At 38.9% G+C, this 27069-nt stretch overlaps 1 protein-coding gene across 4 annotated transcripts in view; it reads right to left on the bottom strand.

Annotated features, from left to right (window-relative positions):
• Window positions 1-1567: 1567 nt before the first annotated feature.
• Window positions 1568-27069, bottom strand: part of ASXL2 (ASXL transcriptional regulator 2) — an 87264-nt gene continuing 61762 nt past the window's right edge. For all 4 annotated transcript variants that reach the window (XM_059660368.1, XM_059660366.1, XM_059660367.1 and 1 more), the window contains 5 exons: window positions 20766-20929; window positions 18942-19038; window positions 17454-17559; window positions 14852-15566; window positions 1568-12173 (listed from right to left, as the gene is read on the bottom strand). In XM_059660368.1, coding sequence (XP_059516351.1) covers window positions 9708-12173; window positions 14852-15566; window positions 17454-17559; window positions 18942-19038; window positions 20766-20929 — 3548 coding nt within the window. In that variant the 3' untranslated portion in view covers window positions 1568-9707. The remainder of the gene's footprint in view (window positions 12174-14851; window positions 15567-17453; window positions 17560-18941; window positions 19039-20765; window positions 20930-27069) is intronic.

Genomic DNA, 27069 nt, shown 5'->3' with positions numbered 1-27069 from the left:
ATTCAGAAGTTGAATTAAAAAAAAATTTAAATGGTCACAGTATGATTTTTTAAAAAGTTAAATGTGACAAAAGCTGTGAAAAATCTGTTCACTGAAACCTACAGGACAATGTTGAGAGAAATTAAAGAATATGTAAATAACTGAAAAAGATGCATCAATGGCACATATAAGATCTCGTTTCTCCAAATTGATCTATAACCTAAATAATCCCAAAGTCCTGTTTTTTAAAGAGGCTGACCATTGATTCTATAATTCATGTGGAAGTCAAAGGATCTAAAATAGCCTACCCAACCTTGAAAATAAAGAACAAAATTGGAGGACTACAACTTTTATAAAGCCACAGTAATGAAGATAAAGTGGTATTGGTACAAAGGTATACAAATACGTACATTTCCATCAGCAATGCACAGGTGTTCCGATTTCTCTACATCTTCGCCAACACTTCCATTTACTTGTTTTTTGATAACATCTATCCTACTGGGTGTGAAGTTGTCTCTCATTGTGGTTTTGATTTGCATTTTTCTAGTGATCAGGTATGTTGAGCATCTTTCCCTATGCTTATTGGCCATCTATGTAGCTTCTTGTGAGAAATGTCTATTTAAGTTCTTTATTCATTTTTAGTTGGTTTTTCTTTTGCTATGGAATCATGGGAATTCCTTATACATTCTAAATATTATTAGAAATATGATTTGCATGCCCTAACTGATTTGGCTCAGTGGATAGAGCGTCAGCCTGCGGACTCAAGGGTACCAGGTTCGATTCCGGTCAAGGGCATGTACCTTGGTTGCAGGCACATCCCCAGTGGGGAGTGTGCAGGAGGCAGCTGATCGATGTTTCTCTCTAATCGATATTTCTCTCTATCCCTCTCCCTTCCACTCTGTAAAAAAATCAATGAAATATAAAAAAACACAAGAATTTACATTAAAAAATATGATTTGCAACATTTTCTCCCATTTTGTAGGTGTGGATTGCCTTTTCACTGTTGATAATGTCCTTCAATACACAAGTTTTCAATTTTTAATGAAATCCAATTTATTTTTTCTTCTGCTGCCTATGCTTTTGGCATCATTTCCAAGAAATCATTATCAAATTGAATTATGAAGCCCTTCCCATTTTGTTCTGAGTTTTTAATGTTAATTTTTGTATATGGTGTAGCGTAAAGAGTCCAATTTCATTCTCTTGCATGTGAATATCAACATTTATTGAAAAGACGGTGCTGTCTTCATTGACCAGTCTTGGCACCCTTGTCAAAAATCATTTGACCATATATGTGAGGGTTTATTTCTGGGCTCTCTATTCTATTCCATTGGTCTGTGTATCTGTATTTATGCTATTACCTGGCTTTGCAGTAGAGACTTGCTTTTTATTTTTTAAATACACGCACACTTTTCCTGGCTTGTGTTCTTTTAATCCTCAAGTGTTTCCTGAAGAGACCAGCACTTTCTGTGGCATCCAAATTTAGCCAGAACACAGGGACAATTGTGCCACCGGGCACAGGGAAGGTGCAACAAGCAGGTAAGTCATTCAGCATGATGTCTGGTTTCTTTGGAAAAGAAAAGGCACAATCTAGAGTAAAACTGTATGCCTTTATTCAACATAAATGAGTCATTAAGATAAAATACAGTTCATCCATGTACAGAAATATTATTATACATTCAATTCTGAAGAAGGTAGTTTTATACAACCAATGAAAGGAAGTCTAAAAATTAGAGGAATAAAGATGACAGTGAGGAGCTAAAAGGCAGTTTTATGTGTCAAAGTGCTAAGGCCTCTGTGCACCAAGATTTTAAAGTGAACAAGACTAACTTAAGGTCATTTCTTCCATTCTAACTTCTCTTGGTGCTGGTGAAAGTCTTCAGGTGTGATATAGTGAATAACAGAATTAAGATTGGTTTTTAAAGAATAGATCATAGCACTTATGGCTAAGAAAAAAGGTGTTAAGTTCTAGAGTCATTTGTCATGTACTCTAGATCTTTCATGGGCTCCATTTCATGAAATCTCTAAGAACAAAGTTGCCCTTCCAACAGTAGTTTATTACCAGAGATCAAATGACCAGGTTCTTCCCAGCTCAGAATCCATCTCCTTACGCAACAAAAGGGAAACCAAATTTGAGACTCAGGAAGAATTCCATTATTTTAAAGCAGGTATAGTGATTACATGAAGGTTTAGCTAAGGTCACTACTAAAGTCTTCAAATTGCCACTGCCTAAAAACCTAAAGTGGAAAAAAAATTGATGACTTGGGGTCAAAGTCCAACTTCATCATTCCTAAGCTCTAGGTCTCTGAAAACATTAGACTCTGGTTTTTGAAAAAAGAAGAAGAAAACTGATCCAAGAAACATAAAATTTTATGAACCACAATCTCCCTAGGAAGAGCATAGGCTGGGTGTGAAGTAATAGTTCTAAAGTATCTTCATATATGTTGGTAACATTTAATGCATTGTTTTCTCATTTGGCGAATCTGAGTTTTAAATATTTAAATAGAAGGCCCATGATTAAAATTAATAAAATTAAGTGTTGACAGAAGTTGGTTTAATACTACTTATGAGTCAACGTCTGGATCAGTTAACAGACACAGGTGCACAACCCTAAATCGTGATCAGAGGCTTAAAGCTGCCACCACAATTCAACTGAAAATCCACAAAATGCCTCCAAATTCCATGTTCCACTCATGGCAATTCATTATCTTATCAGAACCCAAAACTTTAAAACAACAACAATAATTTAAAGTTTACTTAAATCCAATCTTGGGTTTACCTTTCTTCTTCCCTAGGTATCCTCAAGGCTTGCAGTCAAGATGAAAATCAGATGTTTTTAAATATCCTAAAACTCCTTTTGAGTTTGAAGAACCAAAAAACTTGAGTTTAAAGTTACTCTACGGGAGAGCCCACTATCTACTCACAGCCCCTCTCCAAAGCTGATCCTCTCTGGCTCTCTTCAGTGTCTGTCCTTCCTGTTAAAAGGAAATCTTTCTAGGAGACTCCCTTTTTAGGTTGAAACTGGAAGCTACATGGAGGTATAGAGATTCCTTAGTTTTATAGTCTCTATGAAAGAAGCCCAATCTTCAGTTTAAGGTCACCAAGTACTAGGAAAATACAGGATATCCACCCTCCTACTTCCTGGACAGAGATGAGACTACATACATCGTGGAATACACCGAATACCTTTGACTAAAGGTAAATACGGATGTCTTGGCATACAGGATTCAAGCTGCCCATCCAGTAACACAGGTTAAAGACAAAAGGTAAGGAAAATCCAACAAGCACTGATAAGATACAATGGCATCCTTTTGAAGCCTTCTACCAGAAAACCTTAAAGAATTAGGATTTTGGCCACTAAAAGGGCTAGGGTTCTGCTGAAGCCTCTTTTAATTCAAGTTTTGTAACTTATAGAAGGGGGGAAAGCCAATTCTACAATATTAGAATAAAAAAGAACACTGTATCTATTGAGGGGAAAAAAAGGGGTGCAACATGTCTTCAGAGATACACTGCCTTCTCACCAGGCTACCAGATGAAGATCAAGGTATGGTTTTTTTTATTCCTTTTAGCTTCTTTTGGGTTATTTACCCACTTGTTATTCGGAAGGTTTCATTAAACACAAGCTAAAGCATCTTTACTGATATACTGACAGAAATTAATTGAAAGGAACTGCTTTTGGCCTGATTATTTCATCAATTTAGATATTACTAAGAGATTTCTTAAAATTTCTATCAGCTCTAAATCTTCCAATGGAAGTTCTCAAAAACAAAAACAAAAAAAGGTAAATTAACATGGCTCCTGACTTCCACATTGTTGTCTCATCTAGGTCGATGCCTCTTTTCTTCATGGTTTGCCACTGTTTTGCCCAGTGTCTCAAATGCTTCTATTTCGTAATTCATTTACAATTAAACTTCCATGTCTTGGGAAATACATAGCATGTATTACTCCTTGAGCCCTGCACTAGACATATGCTGTATGGTTATTGCATTAGCAAGATCTTTCACAATTTTGTTTGCTGCTTTTGTTTACCTGTGCATAACCAGAACTTCCGCAGTGCTTAGTACATGCAGGGGTTCAATAAATATCTGAATTAGCAACTAACATTTGTACACAAATAGCCGGAAACAGTATGCAAAATCTGATTTCTGGCCATTTGTAGTCAAGTAGTGTCAAAAGCAATGAACACAGGTTTCTAAGACTGTGATGTCAATAAAGTTGAGGATTCAAGTTGAAGCTGTGTCCTGGTATATTGCTCTTTCTCACTCAACCCCAGACCAAATACACCTTTAGGCTCCTATGTCATTACCTGAATGCGAGTTTTACTTCCAGTGAGGTAGGAGGCCCTTTTAAATAATGATAAATATGTACTATTAATGAGGTGGGGGAGATGTCTTTGTAAATGGTCATCATGGACTGGTTCACACACATTTAAATATCTCATCTTCTTTCCTATCATATGTGGGAATTATGGAGATGCAGATGTTCCCTGAGACTTAAGAAATTTTCTTTAGAAATGGTGTATTTTCAGTAAAGATTTAGAGTTCTGTTTTTTTGGACAGTTAAACTATCATCAGTCAACCCCAATATATGAAATTTCAACTTCTGAAAAAATAGAAAGGCTGTCTTTTAAAAAGCATTCTATGTATCCTTATTAATTTCCAAAATATGCTATTATCAGTGAAAATAACCACAGTTGAGCAAATTTGGGGTGAACTCGTGAACTACACAATAAAGTCAATTTCATGGGTCATTAAGATACATTCTTGAAATTCTGACCTTTTCTTTCATGTTATCGAGTAAATCTACATATTATTCATTTAAAAAGAATGGGCTACATACCACATAGCTTTACTTCCAAAGACTATCTAGTTATCACTTGGTTTCCTCAATCATATCCTAAAACTAAGTATTTATAACCACAACTCTTGCACATCAGGATTCCAGATTATCTTGAAGTATGGGACTACGGACAATTAATGTCTTCTAACATGTGGGCTCATTTTCACAAATGCCCTTCCTGACACTAGGGAGATCAAAATCCACGTTCACCTAGCTCTTCTACCTCTCCAGATCAACAGGTATATAAAACTGGCTATGAAACTCATTTCTCAGAGAAAAAAATGGGAAACAGTGTGTTCTTTTGTCTTCATGAGATTATTTCTTCACACACCCCTAGGCCCGGAAGGTGCTGGCAGTGCATGTTTGTTAATGTATTATTAACCAGTGTGGAGAAAGGAAAACCTATTTTCCCCGGAGATATTTTCTTAACATTTGTTTTAGAAGCAAACAATGAGCATATTTGTGTGTTTTTTTTTTAAAAAAGAATGCACCTAGGGTTTTATTGTTTTTGTTTTACTTTCCTACTGGCATGAGGTGGTCAGGAGACAGAACAGTTTAAGGGTGAAAATAGACAGACAGATTGAGAGAATTTAACGTTTTTACTATAGTTCTGAACTCTCCCAATAGTAATATAAGGTAACTGAAGGCCTTTGCCCACATCACTCAGATACATGTCAGAACTCGAGATTCACCAAAGACTCCAGTCTTTATTTTCCCTTTAATTATCTTTTAGTTAATAAAATGAAAAATAAGAATATACGAATACATACAATCTATATACATTTATTTATTGCAAATACTTAAAGTTCTTATGTAAAATGATTTTTCTATATTTGTGAAAAAATATGACTTTTTAAATGGTGTTGACACCAACTTTTCTGTACATACCCTCAATTCCAATGTTAACAATTCCTTTAAAAAGGCAAAAAGACACAAAAGTTTAGCTTTTACCAAACCAGTCTATACAAACCTTATAGCCAAAAGGAAAAAAAAAAATAGCTTGTGGTAAATAAGTCAATTTTCCTTTCAAATAAAAAATAAATTCCAACCCCCTTATTGCATTTTTTTGGAAATTATCTGAATGTCTTTAGAATAACTTCCTCTGAAATTGTGCCGTAACAGTGAGGTCCTACATTACACATCCCATATATGAGAACTTCAGTCTTCCACTGTTATTTTTTACATAGATATTAAAATATATATTACTTAAAATATATTATTGGAAAGCTATTTTTAAAATTGATCTTTAATAGTTGTATCAAATGTAAAGCATTAATAAAAATAAAGTAACCAATAATCTATGCAGCTCTTCAACTTTAGGAAATGTTTTTACCTATTGTTTTCTTTCAATAGGTATGTAGGTATTGAAACATGGTAGGGAAGATCTCTGCCCATCATGTTTCTCAGTCTCTTTGGACTTGTCTATAAATTGAGCTGAAAACTACTCTTGGCCAAGTTTTTACTCAGCACATTGCTGTAATGCAATGGGGAGACTCCCTCCTTGTCGTGAAATCGAACCTCTAGGTTACAGAGAACAATCCTCGCACTGCTCACTGACAGTGAGTTCTAGAAATAAATAGCAGTGTAATGACCAGAGAAGACCCCCTAATTACAACAAATCATTTCACCCAAGAGTTTTTTAAAGGACTCTAAGGCAGAGAATGGCAATAATAAGCAATTAGGATGATGACTATCAGGTCATTAATATGTATGATTTACTCCTTCACCTGGAAGGCAATGAGGTCTTCCTTTGGCTTATTTAAATGAGATAACTTCCTAAAACAACTCCATCTGTGTGTCTTCCCAGCCCATGCAAGTATGCTTCTCCTACCCCAAGTAAAAATACACATTTGTCAGGTCTGATTCTTTAAAATGTTACATGGGATACCACAGATAGCTTTAGTATCTTGAGCACAGGAGTTAAGGAATAAAAGCAGAGCAAACAGCGCCAGGTTATTTGGCTTTATTCTCTATTTAATAGGATAGAGAATTTTAGTCAAAATTCTTTAAGACTCCGGGAGCCTCTTTACTAGATGACTCAATATTCATAAGCGAGACTGAGATGACATACTGTTAGTGCTTGCTCCCCAAGGTGACCTGCGGTGGGAGGTATCGGAAGCACACCCTGGAGGCATAATAAGCATCAGGCATAATGCCTGACTAGTCACTCGAAACAGTGCAACTTAATATCAGAAAAATAAGCTTAGCACTTACTAGGTTGACTTGAATGGTAAAGTAATTCTGAAAACCTAAAATAAAAGTTGCTTTTAAGGTACTGGAGTGCCATGCCACACTTCAATAATTTAATGATTTTCTTGTTCCTTCTGCCTTATTTTCAAGATCATACTTTTCTCCTCTATTCAGTTCATGGCTTTCAACTTGAAACCACTGTTTTCAAACAAACTGATATATGGGTTGTATTCAGTTTACTACCAATCTAAGAAAACCTAACTATTCTCTCTTTTGGTCAATATTGAGGCAGTGTACCTAGTTGACAATTTCTGTTTTAGGGGCAGTAGTAAGTGCAGGTATTTTATTAGTTGGGTATTGTATTACTTCTGAAGAAAATCTTGTGAACAGTAAATTTTAGGACCATCTGCAAGAGCGTGGGTCAAGATTAAGAGGCACGATATGGTTTGCTCTCTAAATGAACTTGAAAATCCCTGATCCTTTCCTCCTTTCCTGGTTAGTCTATCCATCCTCAGCTTAAAGGAACCACAGAGCAGATATTTTCTATTTCAGGAAAGTTTCAAAGAAGAAAAGCCACATTAATCAACCCCAATTGGTAACTAATTGGTCAGTTCTAAACTCTCAGCAACTTCCAGCATGCAGACCAACCTTCCGTCTGCCACTCAAGTGGCGAGTGCAGAAGCTGGGCAATGGAAGTTCTAACCAGCTTTAGGTCTTTTCAAGTTCCCCCTGAATTTCCCAGGGTACTGAGAGTTTGGGAACAGAACCACGGTTTCTGTTTGTTGCTGGTTCTTAGCTGGAGAACTTAAACCTTATCCCTGGATACTTGCAGCTTTCATTTCTCTTAGCTATATGTGTGCTGGAAGAAAAAGGGAAGTTAGAATGACATACTGTCTTGGCTGCAACAAGAACATAGATATTAGTCCTCTATTTGCCTTGGACCACACAAAAAACAGAAGCAAAAAAGTGAAGTAATGAGTCTCTTAGGGAGTTTGAAAATATTAAGAGTGTATAACATGGAGGGAGGGGAAGAACGGGTAGCAGAATGGAAGCAAAGCAAAGATTATTACTGCTACTTTCTCCTAATCTGGAATGTGACTTGATTAACAAGTATACACTGTTCTGCATGTTATAAATACCACATCCTGAATATTAAGTACAACTACAACTGTACTAGTTATAGTATTTTTACCTTACACACTTGGAATTAGAAAACTTGAAATCAATATGCAAATGATGCACGTCGACAATACCCCATTTCAAAATATCAAATTCTGGTAAATGGTCAGCTTATTTTAATGTTCTTTAACCATGACCTAGATATATGTACTTGAAAATTCTTTAGTTGCTAAATACAGGCTTAAAAACACAACAAGGACACACAAAAAAGAATAAAAACAAACAACAAAGCTTTAGAGGTAATTTCTCTCCTTTCTAGATGTTCCCCTAGCCATTTACTGAAGCCCCTTCACATTAAAAACTTCTAGTGCATAGACAGCAGAAATCCAAAACAGGGGACATATTTTCTAAAACAGGAAAAGTGTCTGACTTTTATTGTATGTGTGAGTGCATACATGTCTTCAAAGTAACATATCACTCCATACTCCTCAGATGCCTGCGAGGTCAAAATAGGTTTACCAGAATGGGCAACTGTGGCGCTCATGAGCTGTTCTACCCGCAGCAACAGCTGGCGACGGAACATTACGTAATGTGTTGGAAGAAAAGAAAGAGGCTACCTTGTTTCTAATGTTAAAAATCTTTCCCAAATATCTTCGTTGTTTCTACACCTCTACTCCCCTTGCCCAACAAAACACATAATTCAAATTAGCCCAGCACTAACACTTTCCTGTTCATTTTATACTAGTATTTCAAACCTGTTGCAAGCTCCCATGACTAAGTACTTGGGTTACTGCTGGAACTGTTGCCCTGCCCAGGCTATGGTAACACTGGGGGCCAGAGAGGCGCACTCTTCCTGGACCACCTTCACTATCTCAGGGCAGGTGAATGGGACTAGGGAACAGCAGGGACCCACAAATTGCACACAGTGTGCTTGGCAATAGTATTGGCTTATAGAAGCCAAGAACCAAGTCAAGAGCTTTCAGAGTCTGAAGCACTAGCTGTGAAATGAATACCTTATCAAAAATTTGAACTTAAGATTCCATCTAAAGTAAAGGGACTTAGTAAACCCTGAATCCATATTCTGGAAAGGCTGAATAATCCACATAAAACCTATAGGCAGATGGTTAAGACATAATCAGCATGAAACATCATTTCTCCAGACCATTTTGTTCACTCCTTCCTCTTCCCAGCCTCTTAGGAAAGGACAGAAGGCAGACAAGCTTCCTTTCACCATGCATGGCATTAAACTTAGAGTCACATGAAGCAGACCATAAATTTGAATTAAAAGTAATACATTATTACCTAAACACTTGGAAAAGTAATGTTAAAACAAAATGTGACATATTTACATGATTTTGTAAGTGCAAACTTGTCACCAATCCACAAAGTCTTGTTGACTTAGACGATAAAGGCGCTCTCCCTCTAAAATGTAAGATCTGTGCTCTGTATGCCTGATTAAGTAACACTGTCTCTTGACAACTGAAATCTACTTGTTTATTTCTGTGATTCCAAAAGGACACACAAAAAACAGCCTGCCAACCCTTCCCTTCTGCCTCCTTTACAGTGTGTTCTTTCTAGTCTTGTTACCGAACAACAAGGCAGGAGACACACAGTTTGGAGGGGCCAATGCAGTCATCATGGCAGAAGGCTCCACACCCCTTGCACATGATCATGGCTTTCAATCGGCAGTAACATTTCGAAGGCGTGTCCTCTATGCTGTTGTCTTCAGGAAATGCCTGAACAGGAATGGTCTGGCCATGGCTGCTGGGATTCATGGCTTGGCTAGCAGGGATGGTAGTGACAGTCACTGAAAAGGACATGACATCACCTACATTGCCAGATACCTGGCCACAGTCAGGCATCCCTGGTACAGCAGAGTTATGGTCCATATCAGACGAGGTGGAGACATTGATCATGCCTCTGTAGCTGGGCCCAATCTGTGTGGGGCTCCCATACAGCTTTGGGGTTTGCAGTGGGGGAAGGAGGAGAGGCTGATGAGTGGGACTGTCTGCAGGTGGAGGAAGAGCAGTGGCACTGAAAACCTCAGGGCTGCTATGCATTGCCTTCCCTCTCACTGCATGAGCCATCTGCTGCTGCGCTGCCTGAATAAGATCTCTGGCTAGGGTCTTTTCATCAAATGTTTGGCCTCTAGTGAACAGATAATTCTCCTTATTTAAAGCGGTTTGCACTGGTGTCTCTACCTTCACATTCTTTTTAGCTAAACAATCAGTGGATAGGGCTTCTCTACTGTGGGGTCCTGAACTTGCTTCACACTTGCCAGAACTCTGGGAAGCCTGGGGCTCCTCCTTCACCAGGGCCGATTCTTCTTCATCAGCAGTACTTTCCTCGTCAGTATCTTCTTTGTCACTGCTATTGTCTCCCGTTTCATTTTTACAGTCTGTATATCCCATTTTCAAGGCTTCAGTGGGACTACTTAGACAAAAACGATCTTCAGGGTTTACAGAATGGGTCCTCCTAAAGCTCTCTGAACCCCGGCCATAGGTGGAAATGTTAAGTAAGTAGTGACCTGCCATTGCAGGCTTCGAAGTCCTTCTGCCAGCAAAGCCCAGCATGAACCGCTGGCTTGTGGAGATGTCTTCTACCTGGAAACCTGAGTGAGTGAGGTTGAACTGGGAGGGCTGCACAAATGAGAGAACATTATGCCTCTGGATATGAACCCTCTGGATGAGAGTCTGAAGGATCTGATCTTGGGTTGCTTTACTTAGTCCTTCTTGGTGTGTGTCAATGCTGGAGTCCCTCAGATCCTTACCTGAAAAGAGCTGAAGGGGCCTGGGAACCTGGGAGAGATGCTTACTTTGCAAGGTTTGACCCAGTTGCTGTGTAGCTGGATGAGAAGGCCTCTCATGAACTTCCTCTCTGGTGCTATGTTCTGTTTTGTTGGCGCCTGTGGGTGCTCCCATCCCTATTTCCTCTTTTGCAGTCAGAGGAACAGTTTTCATTTCAACTTTGGTGAGTGGTTTAGGCAGAATTTGCTCCATGGGAACATCTTTGCCCTGGAGCAGCTGAGTGACCAGAGGATTATTAGCAGGGATATTTGAGCTTGGCCGTGAAATGGGTCCATTCATATTTGAAGAAGTTCCTGGAGTTTTAAGGCTAGAAATTGCTGGCAAAGTGCTTGAGGATGGAACTGGTCCGGAAGGTGCTACAGTTCCACTAACCTGGGGTATGGAAAGCTTTTCTAAAGTGGCTGCTATTAATAAAGATGTTAAAGGGGAGGAAGTCATATCCACTGAAGCCCTGGCAGTTGTCTCTGCTGAGGCTGAAGTGTTGGGTGTATTCTTACTACAACCTGCTTTGGGCTCAACTGTGCCATCAGCTGCAAAATGAACAGGTGTGGCGTCCGAGATTAGAGCAGGACCCGCTGGAGCAGAAGGTAACTTCTCCTGCCTGCAGTGACTGGGCCCGGGTGGGTGGCTCAGAGAGGCCCCTGCGGCTGCTGCCCTGGCGGCATTCAGTTTCTCAATATTCAGTTTCCCTAACGTCGGTGTGGGTGGGTCAGTGTGAGCTAGTGATGGGACACGTGCGCATGCTCCACTGATGGCAGACGTTGGAGGCACTGAGGAGGTTTGCTGTAGTTGTGCTCCAGAGACACTAAGAGGCTGTGGCTGGCCTGGGGTCTTGGTCTCAGATTGGGGCTGAGTCCCTGAACCACAGGGTAAAAGCTCTCTCGGACCTCCCCTGCTTCCAGTTCCTGCCAGTTCCAGTGTGGGGCCCTTTCCAGGTTCTCTGACTCTGTCTGAGTCTGGATTCCCTCCTCTAGCGGTTTTCCTCTCACCACCCTCTCCTGGGCCTTGTCCACCCCCTGGGCCAGGTCCTGGAATGGTCCCTCCAACTGAGGCGGCTGCAGCAGCTGCGGCGGCAGCGGCAGCTGCTGCCCTCTGTGCTTTGACCAGCTGGGCTTTTGCTTTGATGTCGGCAAGAGTTCTGGCTCCTGTTCTGTTAGGACTAGTGATGGAGACTGGAAAACGAGCCCTGGGAGAGACCTGCGATGTAGGAAACAGCATGGGGGAGATTCTGGAGACCGGGATCTGAAAGAAGGAGGGGAGGGGGAAACGGGACAACAGAGCTTAGTTTTCATTTATAAGAATAACAAAACGTTAATAACATATTTTTAGAATAGGATGAACACTACAACACCTGTGACGAAGATGGGAAGTTTCTGATGAGAGACCAAATCATGCAGACAGCAACACAATTTTTATATACATTTATAACATTTGCAATAAAATTCAAATTTTGTTTTTCTATTTAAATTTTGTTTAAAAGGTATTTTGTTATAAATGACTTTAAGCTTTGTCTAAGAAAGCGGGATTGGAAATAGAGTCTAAGGTAAAATTATAGTTACTAAAGCAACTTCTGGTACAAATTCTTTTTAGGGGGATGAAGAAGGAGAAGAAAGTAGAAGGAAAAAAGTTGAATAGTAATAGCTTGGTGACAATGGATTTAAGTTTTCAGCATTGAGCCTCTTTGGGTTAGTAAACTATGATGTAATTCAGCCTCTTTACAGATTAGGAAATAGAAAGGATAGATCTCACCATGTGCCATTGACATAAAGTAAAATCTAAACATAACTCAGCTCTCAGGTCTGAAGATTAGTTCTGATTAACATTCATTAAAAAAAGGTTTCTAGCCCTAGCTAGTTTGGCTCAGTGGATAGAGCGTCAGCCTGCGGAGTGAAGGGTCCCAGGTTTGATTCTGGTCAAGGGCACATGCCGGGGTTGCGGGCTCAATCCCCAGTAGGGGGCATGCAGCAGGCAGCCAATCAATGATTCTCTCTCATCACTGATATTTCTATCTCTCTTTCCCTCTCCCTTCTTCTCTGAAATCAATAAAGATATATATATATTTTTAAAGTTTCTACTATCTTTATAAGAATAGTAAAAATAATTATCGTATAAATCAGAATATCTGGCAAAGCATGACAGAATGTTAGTGGTAGAAAATTGTCAAAAGTAAGGAAAGATTCCTAAGTAATGAAACCATAAATGGTAAAAATAAAAAGTAATGAGGAACATCATACTTTTAGTAATAAGAGGCAAAATGAGAAACAGAAGTCATGTGGTACGTGAAATGGGTCAAGTACTAGTAAATGAATGTTTCCATAGGATATTTCCTGACAGAACTAACTGATTCACCTAAGTTAAATAAAAGGAGAGAGAGGGAAGCAGTATTTCTATATGGCTTATTTTTCTACTTATATACTACAGTGAATGAATACCCAGTGCCTGGGCTCACAGTAGACACAATGGTTTTAATAAATACTATTAATAAAAACATATTAATAAATATTATGTATTAATTAAATAAATGAAAGGACTGCAAACTGATATTAAAGCACAAACCCGAGAAGTAATAAACCTTTAAATCAAAAGTAAAAATGTATTTGGGTTTTCAAAAGTACACTGTTGATTAGATGCAGTCTTTATATACTGAGAGAGACACTGCCATAGGAATTTGAAAGATTTGACAAATAGAAATATAAGGTTAAGATAGAAGTTAATGACATATCCTAACAGTAGAGCTTAGCAAGACTATGCCATCTTACCAATGTCCTTCAAGTGACCAGTGGTGACTCATGGTAGCCACACATTTCCTTTAAAAGGATGGACTAGCCCAGCCAGAGTGGTTCAGTGGTTGAGAGTCAACATATGAACCAGGAGGCCACAGTTCAATTCCCAATCAGCACATGCCTAGGTTGTGGGCTCAATTCCCAGTAGGGGAGGATGTGCAGGAGGCGGCCGATCAATGATATTCTCTCATCATTGATGTTTCCATCTCTCTCTCCCTTCCTCTCTGAAATCAATAAAAATATTTTTTTAAAAAAAGGATGGACTAAAGGTAGCTCTAGAACTACACATCACATCAGTTATAGTAGTAGGAAAAAGGCCAGGGTACACTTAAATATCATGGTTTTTGGAACAAATAAATGATCTTTGGATCACAACAATGGCCTCATGTTTATCATTATACTTCTTACTAGAGGCCCGGTGCACAAATTCGTGCACCAGTGGGGTCCCTTGGCCTGGCCTGTGGGATCAGGCCGAAACCGGCTCTCTGATGTCCCCTGAAGGGTCCCGGATTACGAGAGGGCACAGGCCAGGCCAAGGGACCCCACCAGTGCACGATCAGGGCCAGGGAGACACAGGAGGTTGGCCAGCCAGGGAGGGACCGTGGGCGGGCTACAGGACATGTCCGGCCAGTCTTGCTCAGTCCCGATTGGCTAGACCCCAGCAGCAAGCTAACCTACCGGTCAGAGCATCTGTCCCCTGGTGGTCAGTGCACATCATAGCGACTGGTCTGCCCCTGCTGGTCAGTTCACGTCATAACGAGCGGTTGAGCAGGCTTAGCATATCATGCTTTGATTGGTTGAATGGCAGACCAGTCGACCAGACACTTAGCATATTAGGCTTTTATTATATAGGTTTTGCTACATGAGACAATAATTTCCATAACTGTCTTAAAATACAAAAGTAGCCATCAGATATCCAGGTACCTTACTTAGTCAAATAATAAAGATCTGTAGGAATGTAGTCTAAATAGCTGTTAATTGACAATTTTATATATATAAGACCACAGTTGTCTTATATGAATATATATAATTGCTTCAGCATTAAAAAATACCACTAATTACTTCAAATTTGGTAGGCATGACCAAAAACTTAGTGTTCAGGCCACCTCTCTCTTTCAGTTTGGTAAATTCTCTTACCTTGAGAGGTGGTACCTTTCGCACTTGGATCCTGTCCCCTCTATTAAGAAAGGGCTGTGGAGAGACTTGAAATGGCTGCTGGTGCTGGCGATTCTCAGTGACACGTGGCCTTTTCTCCCAGCTTGTAGGGGCCTCTTCTTCGGTGAGAGATTTCCTCTTGAGGCTTTCTGGGCTGTGATCGACCAGAGTTGATGAAGGCTCTTTCATAGTGGCCTCCTGTGGACCTATTTCTATTATGGGCTTCATTATTGGTTTCTCTACTCCAGGACTCTTGGGTTTGCTTGGAGACTTAACTAAAGCTTCTTGGCTTTCATTTTTGTTACAATTAGATGCTGTAGTGAGATGATTCTCTTTCTCAGATTCCTGTTCAGCAGAGGCAACTGGCTTCTGCCCCGAGGCATCTTTATCCTTTGGGCACTTGATGGGAAGAATGCTGCTAAGCTCATTTGTATCGCTGGGAGAGGAAAGAGGGGGCTCTGTGGACTCAGGGTTTGGCTGCACCTTATCTTGGCTTTCATGCTCTTCTTTTCTGACTGGTGATGGCATATGCACTACTTCTTCTTTAGATTCTACCTGGGGAATTACAGGGATTATACTGACAGGAGAGGCCTCTGAAGGAAGCATGGATTTTGGTTGCTCAGCTGAGGGTCTCTTTACTTTGGGGTCGCTGGGTGAAGCTGTCAATTTCTTTGAATCCTCTAGGCTCAGGCCAGAACTAAAAGGTGGAAGAAAGAAATATTCTAGTTGAGAAATGGCCCGTGTTATTGAAAACATTATGAGATAATGGTATATGGCAATGCCTAGAAAAACCTGATGCATAATATGTATCCTTCTTATAATATCTTCATCATCATCATCATCAGTATTATTATTATTATTATTATTATTGAAGGTTCTGGAGCCAGAGTGCCTGGATTCAAATCTTAGCTCTGATACTGACTAGCCATGTTATATTAAGTAAGTGACTAGACTTCTGTATCTCAGTTTCTTCAACTGTGCACTGAGGTTGATCATTTGATAGCATTGCTATAATCATTAACTAAGTAAATGCATGTAAAATACTTAAGATTAGTACCTAGCCCATAATAGAAGTGCAATAATGTTCATTATTATTATTACTTCCTGTTATAAAGGGGCCACACTGTCTAGAGACATGCATCACAGACCATCCTCGAGGGAAGTGAAAGAAGGCCAAGATCGACACACCCTGAGATTGTGGGTTTAAACTGGATCAACTGTGCTCTGCAGCATCTGTAGAAAGACTAGTCCCTAAAACCTAAGAGACCCTGAGGAGATAATAGGAGAGTTGGCTGTCAATGTTCTCCAGAGGATGAGAATTACAACTCTGAGTTTTTGGAAATCCTATTTAATTTACTTGATATAGCTCTGTAATCCAGTGCCTCTGAGTTATCCTGGGAGTGAAGGACAATTGGGACTACCGTAGTGTGGCCTGGCTAAGAACTAGGCTACTCTGTAGGGGTCATAGGGACTCCTTCTAATGTTTGAGAATATTGTTTAATGGGAAGCATTGGTGGTTCAGTGGTAGAATTCTTGCCTCCCATTTGGGAGGCCTGGATTCCATTCCCAGCCTATTGGTTCAGTTTCTGGCCTATATATTCTAGAATAATCCTTAACAGACAAAAACAAGGCAACCTCTTTGGTGACTTCAAATAATCAGTACTGCACTTCTGAGATGAAATGGCTAATTACAAAATTGGACAGTAATAAAAAACAGCCCTTCCATAAAAGTTGGCAAAAAGAGCTAAATACCGAAAGATCCAAGAACTGCTGTAATGCTCTATCTCCCTGAGGAGAGAATGAACAATATTTTGGAATACCTGGTATCTATAATAATGGTCTAAATGTATACATACCATCATTTCTATAGAACTCAAAACTCATACCAAGAATATAGAAAAATCAGTATATGAGACTCTTAATCCCAATAGGAATCATTTCCTAAATGACCATGAAGATGTCAATGAACATCACTTAGAGAAAGGGAAGAGAGCCAATAGTTCTCAAGCTGTGGTTATGGAGTCTCCTTAAGGGTTCCCATTAGTTATGCAAAAGAAAGGGAGACTAACACATAAGACTGGGTGTTCAATCCTATTTCAAACAACACAGCTCCATTGTCTCCTATTTCAATGTCCTCCATTAAGACTTCATTTGGATATTTTGTTAGAAAAAAACTGATTTAGACTATGGCTTCTTGAGAACAGGATTTATATCTTGTTTCAGAGTGCCTTCTACAGAGGAGAGGCCGTTTAATTAAACATTGGGTATAACAGACCTTGTTACAGGATCCCTAGAATTCCTTAGTGATTCATATTGTGGAATTAAAATTACTGTATGAAATATATAGGACTTCAGTATTTTTATATTTTATAAAGATACTGGAAGAAAAGCCAATCTACTTAAAGAAAGAGACTTTAATTCAAGATCATTAAAATATATATATATTTTTTTAAAGAAACCATCCCATCCATAACCAACTCTGTGTCCTTGAGAATTGTAAAGATATAGAAGGAAATTAAGGACCAGATTTTCTGGGAAGGTAATAAGATGAAGCACCACATGACAGAATCTATTTTGATATTACCTCTGACCATAGTAGCTTTCAAAGAATTGCTCCTTCCATGGCTCTACTTTTTTCTCCTTCTCAATTTCTTGTCGAATTCTCACCTGCATCTCAGGTGTAAACTCACCTATAAATGTAAAAAAAGAAGAAGATATTCAATAGATATACTGTTTGCCACTTTTAACTATTTGTAAATCATGAAAGACTCATGAAGGAGTCAGAATACAGTCCCGTGAAAAGAACAAAAATTTGCCCAAATTCCTCACTGTTAGAGTGCCATTAAGAGCAATAAAAATACGTGTGCACCACTCCATGTATTTTTCAGTATGCAGCTGAGGGCAACTGGGCCTCTTCTCTGGACTTTCCTTGTAGTGCCTTCCTCTTGTTCCAAACATATATTTCCCTACAGATTTCTTTTATCACGAACCTTGAATTTGTAATTGCTTCCCACTAGAAAAATACTCATGAGCTTTCAGTAAATAATGCCACTGAGCATTTGATCATGTATTTGTGGTGTCATTCCACACATCCACTGATCTGATCGGGAAGAAAGGACAACAGAGGACTGTCCTAAAGGATGCCGGGGTTTCTTATTCTAACAGCTGTCCAGTGTTGTTGATTCCAGTGGACTGTATCTCTGTGAAAAACACAATGTTGCCTTTTTGTAATTCTATTTGAGCAAGTTGAAAGTTTAATTAACTTTCCAACCAACCAATTTTTTTAAAATGCTTTTAGTGATTTGAGAGAGAGAGAAATAATAAACAGCCAAGGTTAAGAAGTGCTAATATGACTGATACTGTGTGCTGTCCAAATGTAATAAATCAATCGCTCTTTTATACTTTATAATTTACTCTCAGTAACTTTGTTAGATCAGAATTAAAAGCAAGGCATACAGGGTAAACCAGTGACCACAGTCAGCAACTCTAAGTCATAACCTGTATTTATTAAAACGCTCTAACTGAAACTAAACTGTACACTTCTAATGGTAAGTTTTACAGTATGTAAACATTTTTCAATAAAGCTGTTTTTTAAGAAGTTCTTATTGATTCTTTTCACTGTTAGTGTTACTGAGTTTGGGCAGTAATAAAGAAGTTATCTCACTGCTTACCAAACCATAATTCATACCATCATAAAATAACTCTAATTCTATACTCTACTTTTAGGGAGCTTATTAGAATTTTAATTCCTAGGAATTCACCTAGAATGACTGAATCAGAATGTTTGGGAGTAGGGACTAAACATATGTACTCTTTAGTTTCCCAAGTGACTTTAAACCCTTACAAGAAACATATTGTTGAACTCCATCTGGAGCCAAACATGGATACGTAGGTTCTTGATACAAGTCTAGCAGTGTATTTCACACAAGATAGCTAGTTTAACCCTATGGAAATACCCTGTCCTTTGCCTTCCAAAATTGCTCAAATACCCACTGAGGTGCAGAGGTGCCAATATGCCCTCATAGTGGCTCGAAGTGCATATACATGCTAGGAGACAAGGTGGAGCACTTACCTTCTGAGAGTCTTTCCTTCCAGCCTTGGGCTGCTGAAGTGAAGAACTCATTGTTAAGGGCTGAACCATTTAGCTTCATCAGGCCATCTGGACCAACCTGGGTCAAAGAGTAAGCCAAGGAAAGTTTACAAAGAAAGCCAAATGTTTCAGGTGGAATGTGGCTTTTTCTTTTTAGAAAAGAATGTATGTACATTCACTTTTATAGAAACATGACTATATCATACTATGCTGCTTATTATGGACACAACCGTGTTATAAAGTAATCTTGTTTTCTAAAAAAACTTCTTTCCTTTTTACCTCTTTTCCCTTCTTCCTCTCCTTTCATTCCATTCCCCATTGATTAATTATACTAAAAAGAAAACATCTGCAAAAAAATAAAAACATAAGAGTTTTTCTTCTGAGAGGTTTATTATTTTTTTTATAAAACTGTGACAAAGTTATATACACTGCTCTGAATCTCACTTGGTTCAAGAATACATTGTGGAAGTCTTTACAAGTCCATTGATACAGTTTTAGAAACTTTGTAATACCTGCATATTATTTCATTTATAATGTACCTCAATTCATTTACCAATTTCCTATGCATATACATATACTTTGTTTCCCATGTTTTCCCATAATCAACAAAGCTGCAATATGCATTCTGGTAAAGATGAATATACTTTTATTTCTGTGGGAGAGGTTCTGAGAGCAAAGAAGTATTTATGTGTTACTAGATATTATTTTCTAAAACGGCTAAAACAATTCATATTTCTACTAAAGATATATGAGCATACCTTTTAACCTGTAAATAATAGATGTGAAGATGCTATTTCATTTTTGTCAACCTAATGGGTTTGAAATGGTAAAAATTCCCTATATCCTGTCTACTAGAGTGTTGTGCATCTTTTTGTACTTTCACTGAATATTTTTATTTGCCATCTCATAATATGCCAATTCCTATAATTTGCTCATTTTTCTATGCGGCTGCTTATTTTTATTATCAACTTGTGAGAATCCTTTACTATTCATAATAAAACTGTCATGTCAAAAATGTTTCACCCAATCTATTGACTTGATTTGTGATGTCATGATGTCTTGCTAAAGGTTTTAAGATTCTTCTTTATATTACAGATTTCTTATTTCCTGTCCTGGTTTAAAAGCACAAAAATCTCATTTAAAGGCATAAAACACAGTATCAGAAAAAACCTGGATGGAAAAACTTAATAAAACTGCCATTCTTCTCAAAGTTACTATCTACATTCCTATTAGAATCCCAATAAAGATTTTCTTATTAATAAAATGACCTTAATATTCATATGGAAAAAAAAATAACAAAATTGAAAAGGGGGGAAATGGCCTTTTCAATTGCACCTGTAAAATACATACCACATGTAAATATATAGAACATATAACACAAATGGTATTTCAAACTGTAAGAAAAAGATGGTTATACAAGTGTGTAGTTTTGGAACAACTGGTTATCTATTCAGTAGGAAATGAAGTTGAATCCCAATTTTGGGGCAATACAAAAATAATTCTAGATGAATTAAAAGCCTAAATGTTAGTTTGAAGTAAAAAACAATTTCTTGAAGAAAATTTAAGTAACTACTCGGACATCCTGGGGAGTGAGCTTGTAAAGAAAAAAACAAACAAACTCTTGTCAAAATGTCAAGATTATAAATTACATAAAAATATTCTTATTTTTTTGTTTAGTACCTTTGATAACATTTCTTTATAGGTATAAATAAAAAGCTATTTTAAAAGATTTAAGGATTTCAAAAGGGGATGAGTGAAGGAAGCTTTAGAATGGTTATAAAACTGCTTCTGCTTGAAATCACGCACCTGTCGATCCACCTCTGGAAGAAGCAAAAGCAGTCGCTGTTGGCAATCTCCAGGAAGGACTGAAAAAGTGTGTTTGTTGATCAGTGCTCGAAGATTTGTATTAACCAGAATGGAGTCTGGTGTCTCAACATCAATTTCAGCACATTTGGTCCTTTTCATTTGCCCTACAAAAATATGAAAAAGAAGCATTTGGGCCTCCTTCAAATTCCTGTTTCTATCTAAACTACAGCGTGTTCTGTAAATAAAACGAACAAACAAACACATCTATAATTGTAAGTATTTTAAATGTCACACTATGAAGAAGGTAACACTTAGGCTTTTAGAAATAGTGCTTCTAAGACTAACAAAGCAAGTTTTGTTCATTCATAAAGGATAAAAAAATACAATTTATCTTGTCTGCAAAAATAGAACAAGGTCTATAAAATTGAACCTTTTGCTATACTAAAAGTACATTTTATGTATATTTGAGAATTGGTTATTTCCCAAATAGAACTGAGGGAGTTTATAATAAATAACACGTATACAAAATTTGATTTAAAAAATAGAAAAATTCAAATCTATATAGTGTATATTCCACGTTCAAAGGCTGTTAAATCGAGTTGTTTACCCATATCTTCAAAAAAAATCACTTCTACTGTCGTGGTAAACAACCTGCTTCCATATTTATAATGGTCTGGCCCTCTAGCAACTTCAGCGTGAAATTATAGCTAATTTGCCTACAAACGTCAGGTGGTCATAATAATCTGGCCACTCCGTGTATAGAATACAGGATAGCTATGTATAAAACCATTTAAAATCTAAAAGATACCATTGTAAAGATGAGGATACTTAGTAGTGAACGCAAAGATTTGAAAAAATAAACAGGACTTCCATAAATTAGAATAAAAACAGTTGAAATCAAATACTATGACTATATTAAAGAGCAGTTTAGACACTGTTTAAGGGGGGGGAGGGGTATAACCTATATATAGCCAAACAATTTACCCAGAATATAAGAAAGATAAGATTAAATATTTTGAGAGCTTTAGCAGAAACATGATAGAATGAATGAATGATCGAATGAGATCTAATAAATGCTTGATTGAAGACAAGGAGAAAATTAAGAGAAAAAAGCAATATTTAAAGAACTGACAGTACATTTATCAAAACTGAAGACATTATAGGAAGGATGATTATTACAGAGAGATGGGCTGGAATACAATGAAAACAGGTAAACATTTAGATAAATGTACATCAACATTGTTGTATAAAAAAATAGTAGTCTACTGTCTGATTTGTGAGATTAAGAAGAGAAATGTCAGACAATATTATTTAAGTCCCGATATAAAATATCAGTGCTAAATTGTTATAAAGCACTTCTGTTTTGGAGAAAAATCAAGATGATTACTTTTAAGAGTAGATCTTAATGTTCTCATTACAAGCCCAAACTGGTTTGGCTCAGTGGATAGAGCATCAGCCTGAGGACTAAAGGGTCCCAGGTTTGATTCTGGTCAAGGGTACGTGCCTGGATTGCAGGCTCAATCCCCAGTAGGGGACGTGCAGGAGGCAGCCGATCAATCATACTCATCAATGATATTTCTATCTCTCCCCCTCTCCCTTCCTCTCTGAAATCAATAAATGTATTTTTTGAAAAAGAAAAACAGAAGACAAAAATCAAATAAACAAGACTTCAGAAACTAGTCCAAATAGATTAGCAATTACAGTAAGTGTAAATGGATAAATCTCACTGAATAAATGAGATTGTCATACTGATTTACAAATTTTAAAAATTCAGCTAGCTATATGCTCTCCAGAGAGACATACCTAAAACACAAAGACACACAGAAATGAACAAAGTAAAGATATATCAGGGGGAAAAAACTAATCAAAGGAAAGCTGGTGTACCTTTTATGATACGTTAAGTAAAAAACCTAATCAGTGACTGATAAAGTAAATAGTGATAATGATAAAGGGTTCAATCCATCAGGGGGATTTTAAACATGAAAATATCTAATATATTTTAAAATATGTGACATAAAAAATGATAGAACAACAGGGAGAACTGGACAAAGCCACCAATAAGATTTCAACACATCTCTCTCAATTATTAATAAATCAAGCATACTAAAAGGAGCCCCAAAAAGACAGGATGGGGGGAGGAGGGAAGCTGAGCTATTTTTCAGATTGACAGGCTTGATCCAATAAACACAGAATTCTATACTTATAGTATTTATTCCAAAAACGGTCTGAATAATTTTTCTTTAATCCTCACCCAAGGATATGCTTATTAATTTTAGAGGGGGATGGGAGGAGAAAAAGAGAGAAATACGAATATGAGACAGAGTATCGATTGGCTGCCTTCCATATATGAACCCAAAACCTAGGTATATGCCCTGACTCAGAAGGGAATCCACAACCTTTCAGTATATGAGTCAATGCTCCAACCAACTGAGCCACAATGGCCAGGGCACATCTCAGGATATTTAAAATATTACTAGTAATAACAAAAATAATGATAAATAACAGCAACAGTAAACACTTATATAGGGCCTCCTACGCACCAGGCACTACAATTGTGCCTTTAATTGAAGACAGGCCTCCAAAGGAAGAAACTTTGTTCTATTCATTGTCACGTCTCTAGGGCCCTTAACCTGTGCTTGGCTTATTAGTATACCTTCTGCAAGTATTTGTGTAATAAATAAGTATTTTTAATCTCTGGCAGTGGAATTAATGATCAAAGGGCATATTCAGTTTATGGCAGATACTATCTCTAAGGAAAATACAACAATTCATTACCATACCTGGAATCTAATCATATTTTTATAAATAAGTTGTCTGGGGAAAAAAAAGTTGTCTGAAATTCTATTCTCAAACGTAATAGTTTGGAAAGGTCTGATATATAAATGAGTGTGCAATAGCTTTTCTTTATAATTTTGTCAGCATGTCTACACAATCTTTTAGCTTTTATGTTGCTTCAGAGATGTCTGCCATTCCAATTCTTAAGGTTTTTTTTAAATATATTTTATTGATTCTTTCTACAGGGAGGAAGGGAGAGGGATAGAGAGCTAGAAACATCGATGAGAGAGAAACATAGATCAGCTGCCTCCTGCACGCCCCCTACTGGGGATGTGCCTGCAACCCAGGTACATGCCCTTGACTGGAATCGAACCCGGGACCCTTCAGTCCACAGGCTGACGCCCTATCCACTGAGCCAAACAGGTCAGGGCCAATTCTTGAATTTTTATAAATGAATTATTTTTTTCTCTCTGGAGGTTTTTTGCAAATCATCTCATGTCCTGGATGTTTTAAAATTTCAAAAGAATGTGACTTGGAATAGGTTTCCTTTTATTCATATATATTTTTTAATATATTTTATTGATTTTTTACAGAGAAGAAGAGAGAGGGATAGAGAGTTAGAAACATCGATCAGCTGCCTCCTGCACGCCCCCCAGTAGGGATGTGCCCGCAACCAAGGTGCATGCCCTTGACTGGAATCGAACCTGGGACCCTTTAGTCCGCAGGCCGACGCTCTATCCACTGAGCCAAACTGGTTCGGCGTTATTCATATTTCTTGACACCAATTATGTACTTCCAGTCTGAAATCTGTGGCTTTCAAGTCTATCGAATTTTCTTGTATTTCATCTCTTACTAGAGGCCTGGTACATGAAATTTTTGCACTCGGGGTTGGGGGATTTCTCAGCCCAGCCTGTGCCCTCTTGCAGTCTGGGATCCCTCAGGGGATGTCTGCCTGCCGGCTTAGGCCCGCCCTGTGGGAAGTGGGCCTAAGCCGGCAGGCGGGCATCCCTCTCGCAGTCCAGAACCCCTCGCTCCTTACCGCCCGCCTACTTGATGCTCCCTACCGCTCGGGTCATTGCTCCTTAGTGCTGCCACAGAGGCTTCTGCCACCGCTGCTACTGCACTTGCCAGTTGCACTTGCCAGCCGTGAGCCCGGCTTCTGGCTGAGTGGCGCTCCACTGTGGGAGTGCACTGACCACAAGGGGGAAGCTCCTGCATTGAGCGTCTGCCCCCTGCTGGTCAGTTCATAGCGACTAGTCATTCTACTGTTCAATCGGTTTGCATATTAGGGTTTTATTATATAGGATTATTTACCTTTCTTTCAATTTATTTTTTATTTCTGATAGTCCTATTATTTAAGACACTGGACAGCACAGTTTAGCATTCTAATTTTCTTGCCTCCTCATATGAAACTCGCCTTAGACCTACCTATGCTCTGAGAAATTTCTTCACCTTTAACGTTTTGTATTTCTATCATAGTTTTTTATTTCTGCTACCACATTATTTAATATCCTAGAACTCTATTTTCTGATATTTAATACTAGAGGCCCGATGCACAAAAATTTGTGCACTCGGGGGTAAAGCGGGGGGTCCCTCAGCCCGGCCTGTGCCCTCTCACAGTCTGGGACCCCTCAGGGGATGACCACCTGCTGGCTTAGGCCCGCTCCCCGGGGGACTGGGCCTAAGATGGCAATCAGACATCCCTCTGGCAGCCCGGCAGCCACTTGCCAGCGGGGAGCAGGCCTAAACTGCAGTTGGCCATCCTTAGCGCTGCTGAGGAGGCAGGAGAGGCTCCCACCACCACCCTGTACTGGCAGCCATCAGCCTGGCTTGTGGCTGAGCAGAGCTCCTCCCATGTGAGAGCGCCCTGACCACCAGAGGACAGCTCCTGCATTGAGCGTCTGCCCCCTGGTGGTCAGTGTGTGTCATAGTGCCAGTGATTCCCAGTCCTTCTGCTGTTAGGGTCAGTTTGCATATTACCCTTTTACTATATAGGATAGAGGCCTGGTGCACTGGTGGGAGCTGGCTGGTTTGCCCTGAAGGGTGTCCCGGATCAGGGTGGGGGTCCCGCTTGGGTGCCTGGCCAGCCTGGATGAGGGGATGATGGCTGTTTGCAGCTGGTCACACCCCCTTCAGGGTGGGGGTCCCCACTGGGGTGCCTGGCCAGTCTGGGTGAGGGGCTGAGGGCCGTTTTCAGGCTGGTGGGTGACTGAAACTCCCAACCTCTCCTTTTTTTTTTTTTTTTTGTTTTTTTTAATTCTGGGATTTATTTACCTTCTGTGGCTGTCACTGGAGCTGAGAGCCGGCTTTAGCTCTGAGGCTCGGTTCCAGCTCTGAGACCTCGGCTGCTGAAAGCAGTTATCTGGGCTTTGTTTGGGTTCTATAATTGTAACACTGTTGCAGTCCTGCTAGCTCCAGCTCTGACAGCTGAAAGCAGGTTTCTGGGGTTTATTTACCTTCTATAATTACAACATTGTTTCTTTAGACTACAGCTCAGAGCCTAGCAGCAGCAGGCGGGGAACCTTGGCTTCCTCTATCACTGGAGCAAGCAAGCCTCCTGTTCGCTTCAGCTGCCTGGCTGCCGGCCGCCATCTTGGCTGGCAGTTAATTTGCATATCGCCCTGATTAGCCAATGGGAAGGGTAGCAAAGTTACGGTTAATTACCATGTTTCTCTATTATTAGATAGGATAGTATTTTATTCTTTCACGGGTACAATATCATCTTTTAGTTCTTTCTATAGATACTGCAGTTTTAAAATATAGAATTGTATACCTGAAACCTATATAATTTTATTAACCAATGTGTCACCCCAATAAATCCAATTAAAAATTTTTTTAAATAAAAGTTATTTGGCCCAGCCAGCATGGCTCAGTGGTTGAACATCAACCTATAAACCAGGAGGTCACAGTTGGATTCCCAGTTAGGGCAAATGCACCGGCTGGGGGCTCGATCCTCTATGTGGGTTGTGCAGAAGGTGGCCAATCAATGATTCTCTCTCATCATTGATGTTTCTATCTCTCTCTTGCTCTCCCTTTCTCTCAGAAATGAGTAAAAAAATAATTTTTAAAAGGTTATTGTTTTAAATTTTTTCTTCTTCAATCGCCTGTTTCTTCTGAGTCTATATTTCATATTCTGTCCTCACAACGGGATTTTCTTCAAAGGTGATCCTTAGTGGGCATAATTAAAAGACAGGCACTTAAAAAGGCTGACTGAAAATTTTGGGTGGGTTGTGTAGACGGGAGAACACCAAGATGATTTCTGTTTAGTAGCGAGTCTATAAATGTGCCTGCAGATTTTTTTCTGAGGTTATTCCATTTCTTTAGTTACCAATCCACCAACCTCCTGCTGGAGCATAGTTAGTAAGGAACTAGTGGTAGTAGAAATATGCCTCACTACTAGCATTCTGGAAGCCAAACAAGAGGATCACTATTCAGTATTCGTATTTTATTTAATTTCCCGAACTCCAGTACATTGCCTCATTGTCTGCCCTCTGCTATGTGTAGTATCTCTGAATTGGAAATCTATATG

Source organism: Myotis daubentonii, chromosome 12 (assembly GCF_963259705.1).
Source record: "Myotis daubentonii chromosome 12, mMyoDau2.1, whole genome shotgun sequence".
Classification (NCBI taxonomy): Eukaryota; Metazoa; Chordata; class Mammalia; order Chiroptera; family Vespertilionidae; genus Myotis; species Myotis daubentonii.
This window is presented reverse-complemented; position numbering and strand designations above follow the sequence as displayed.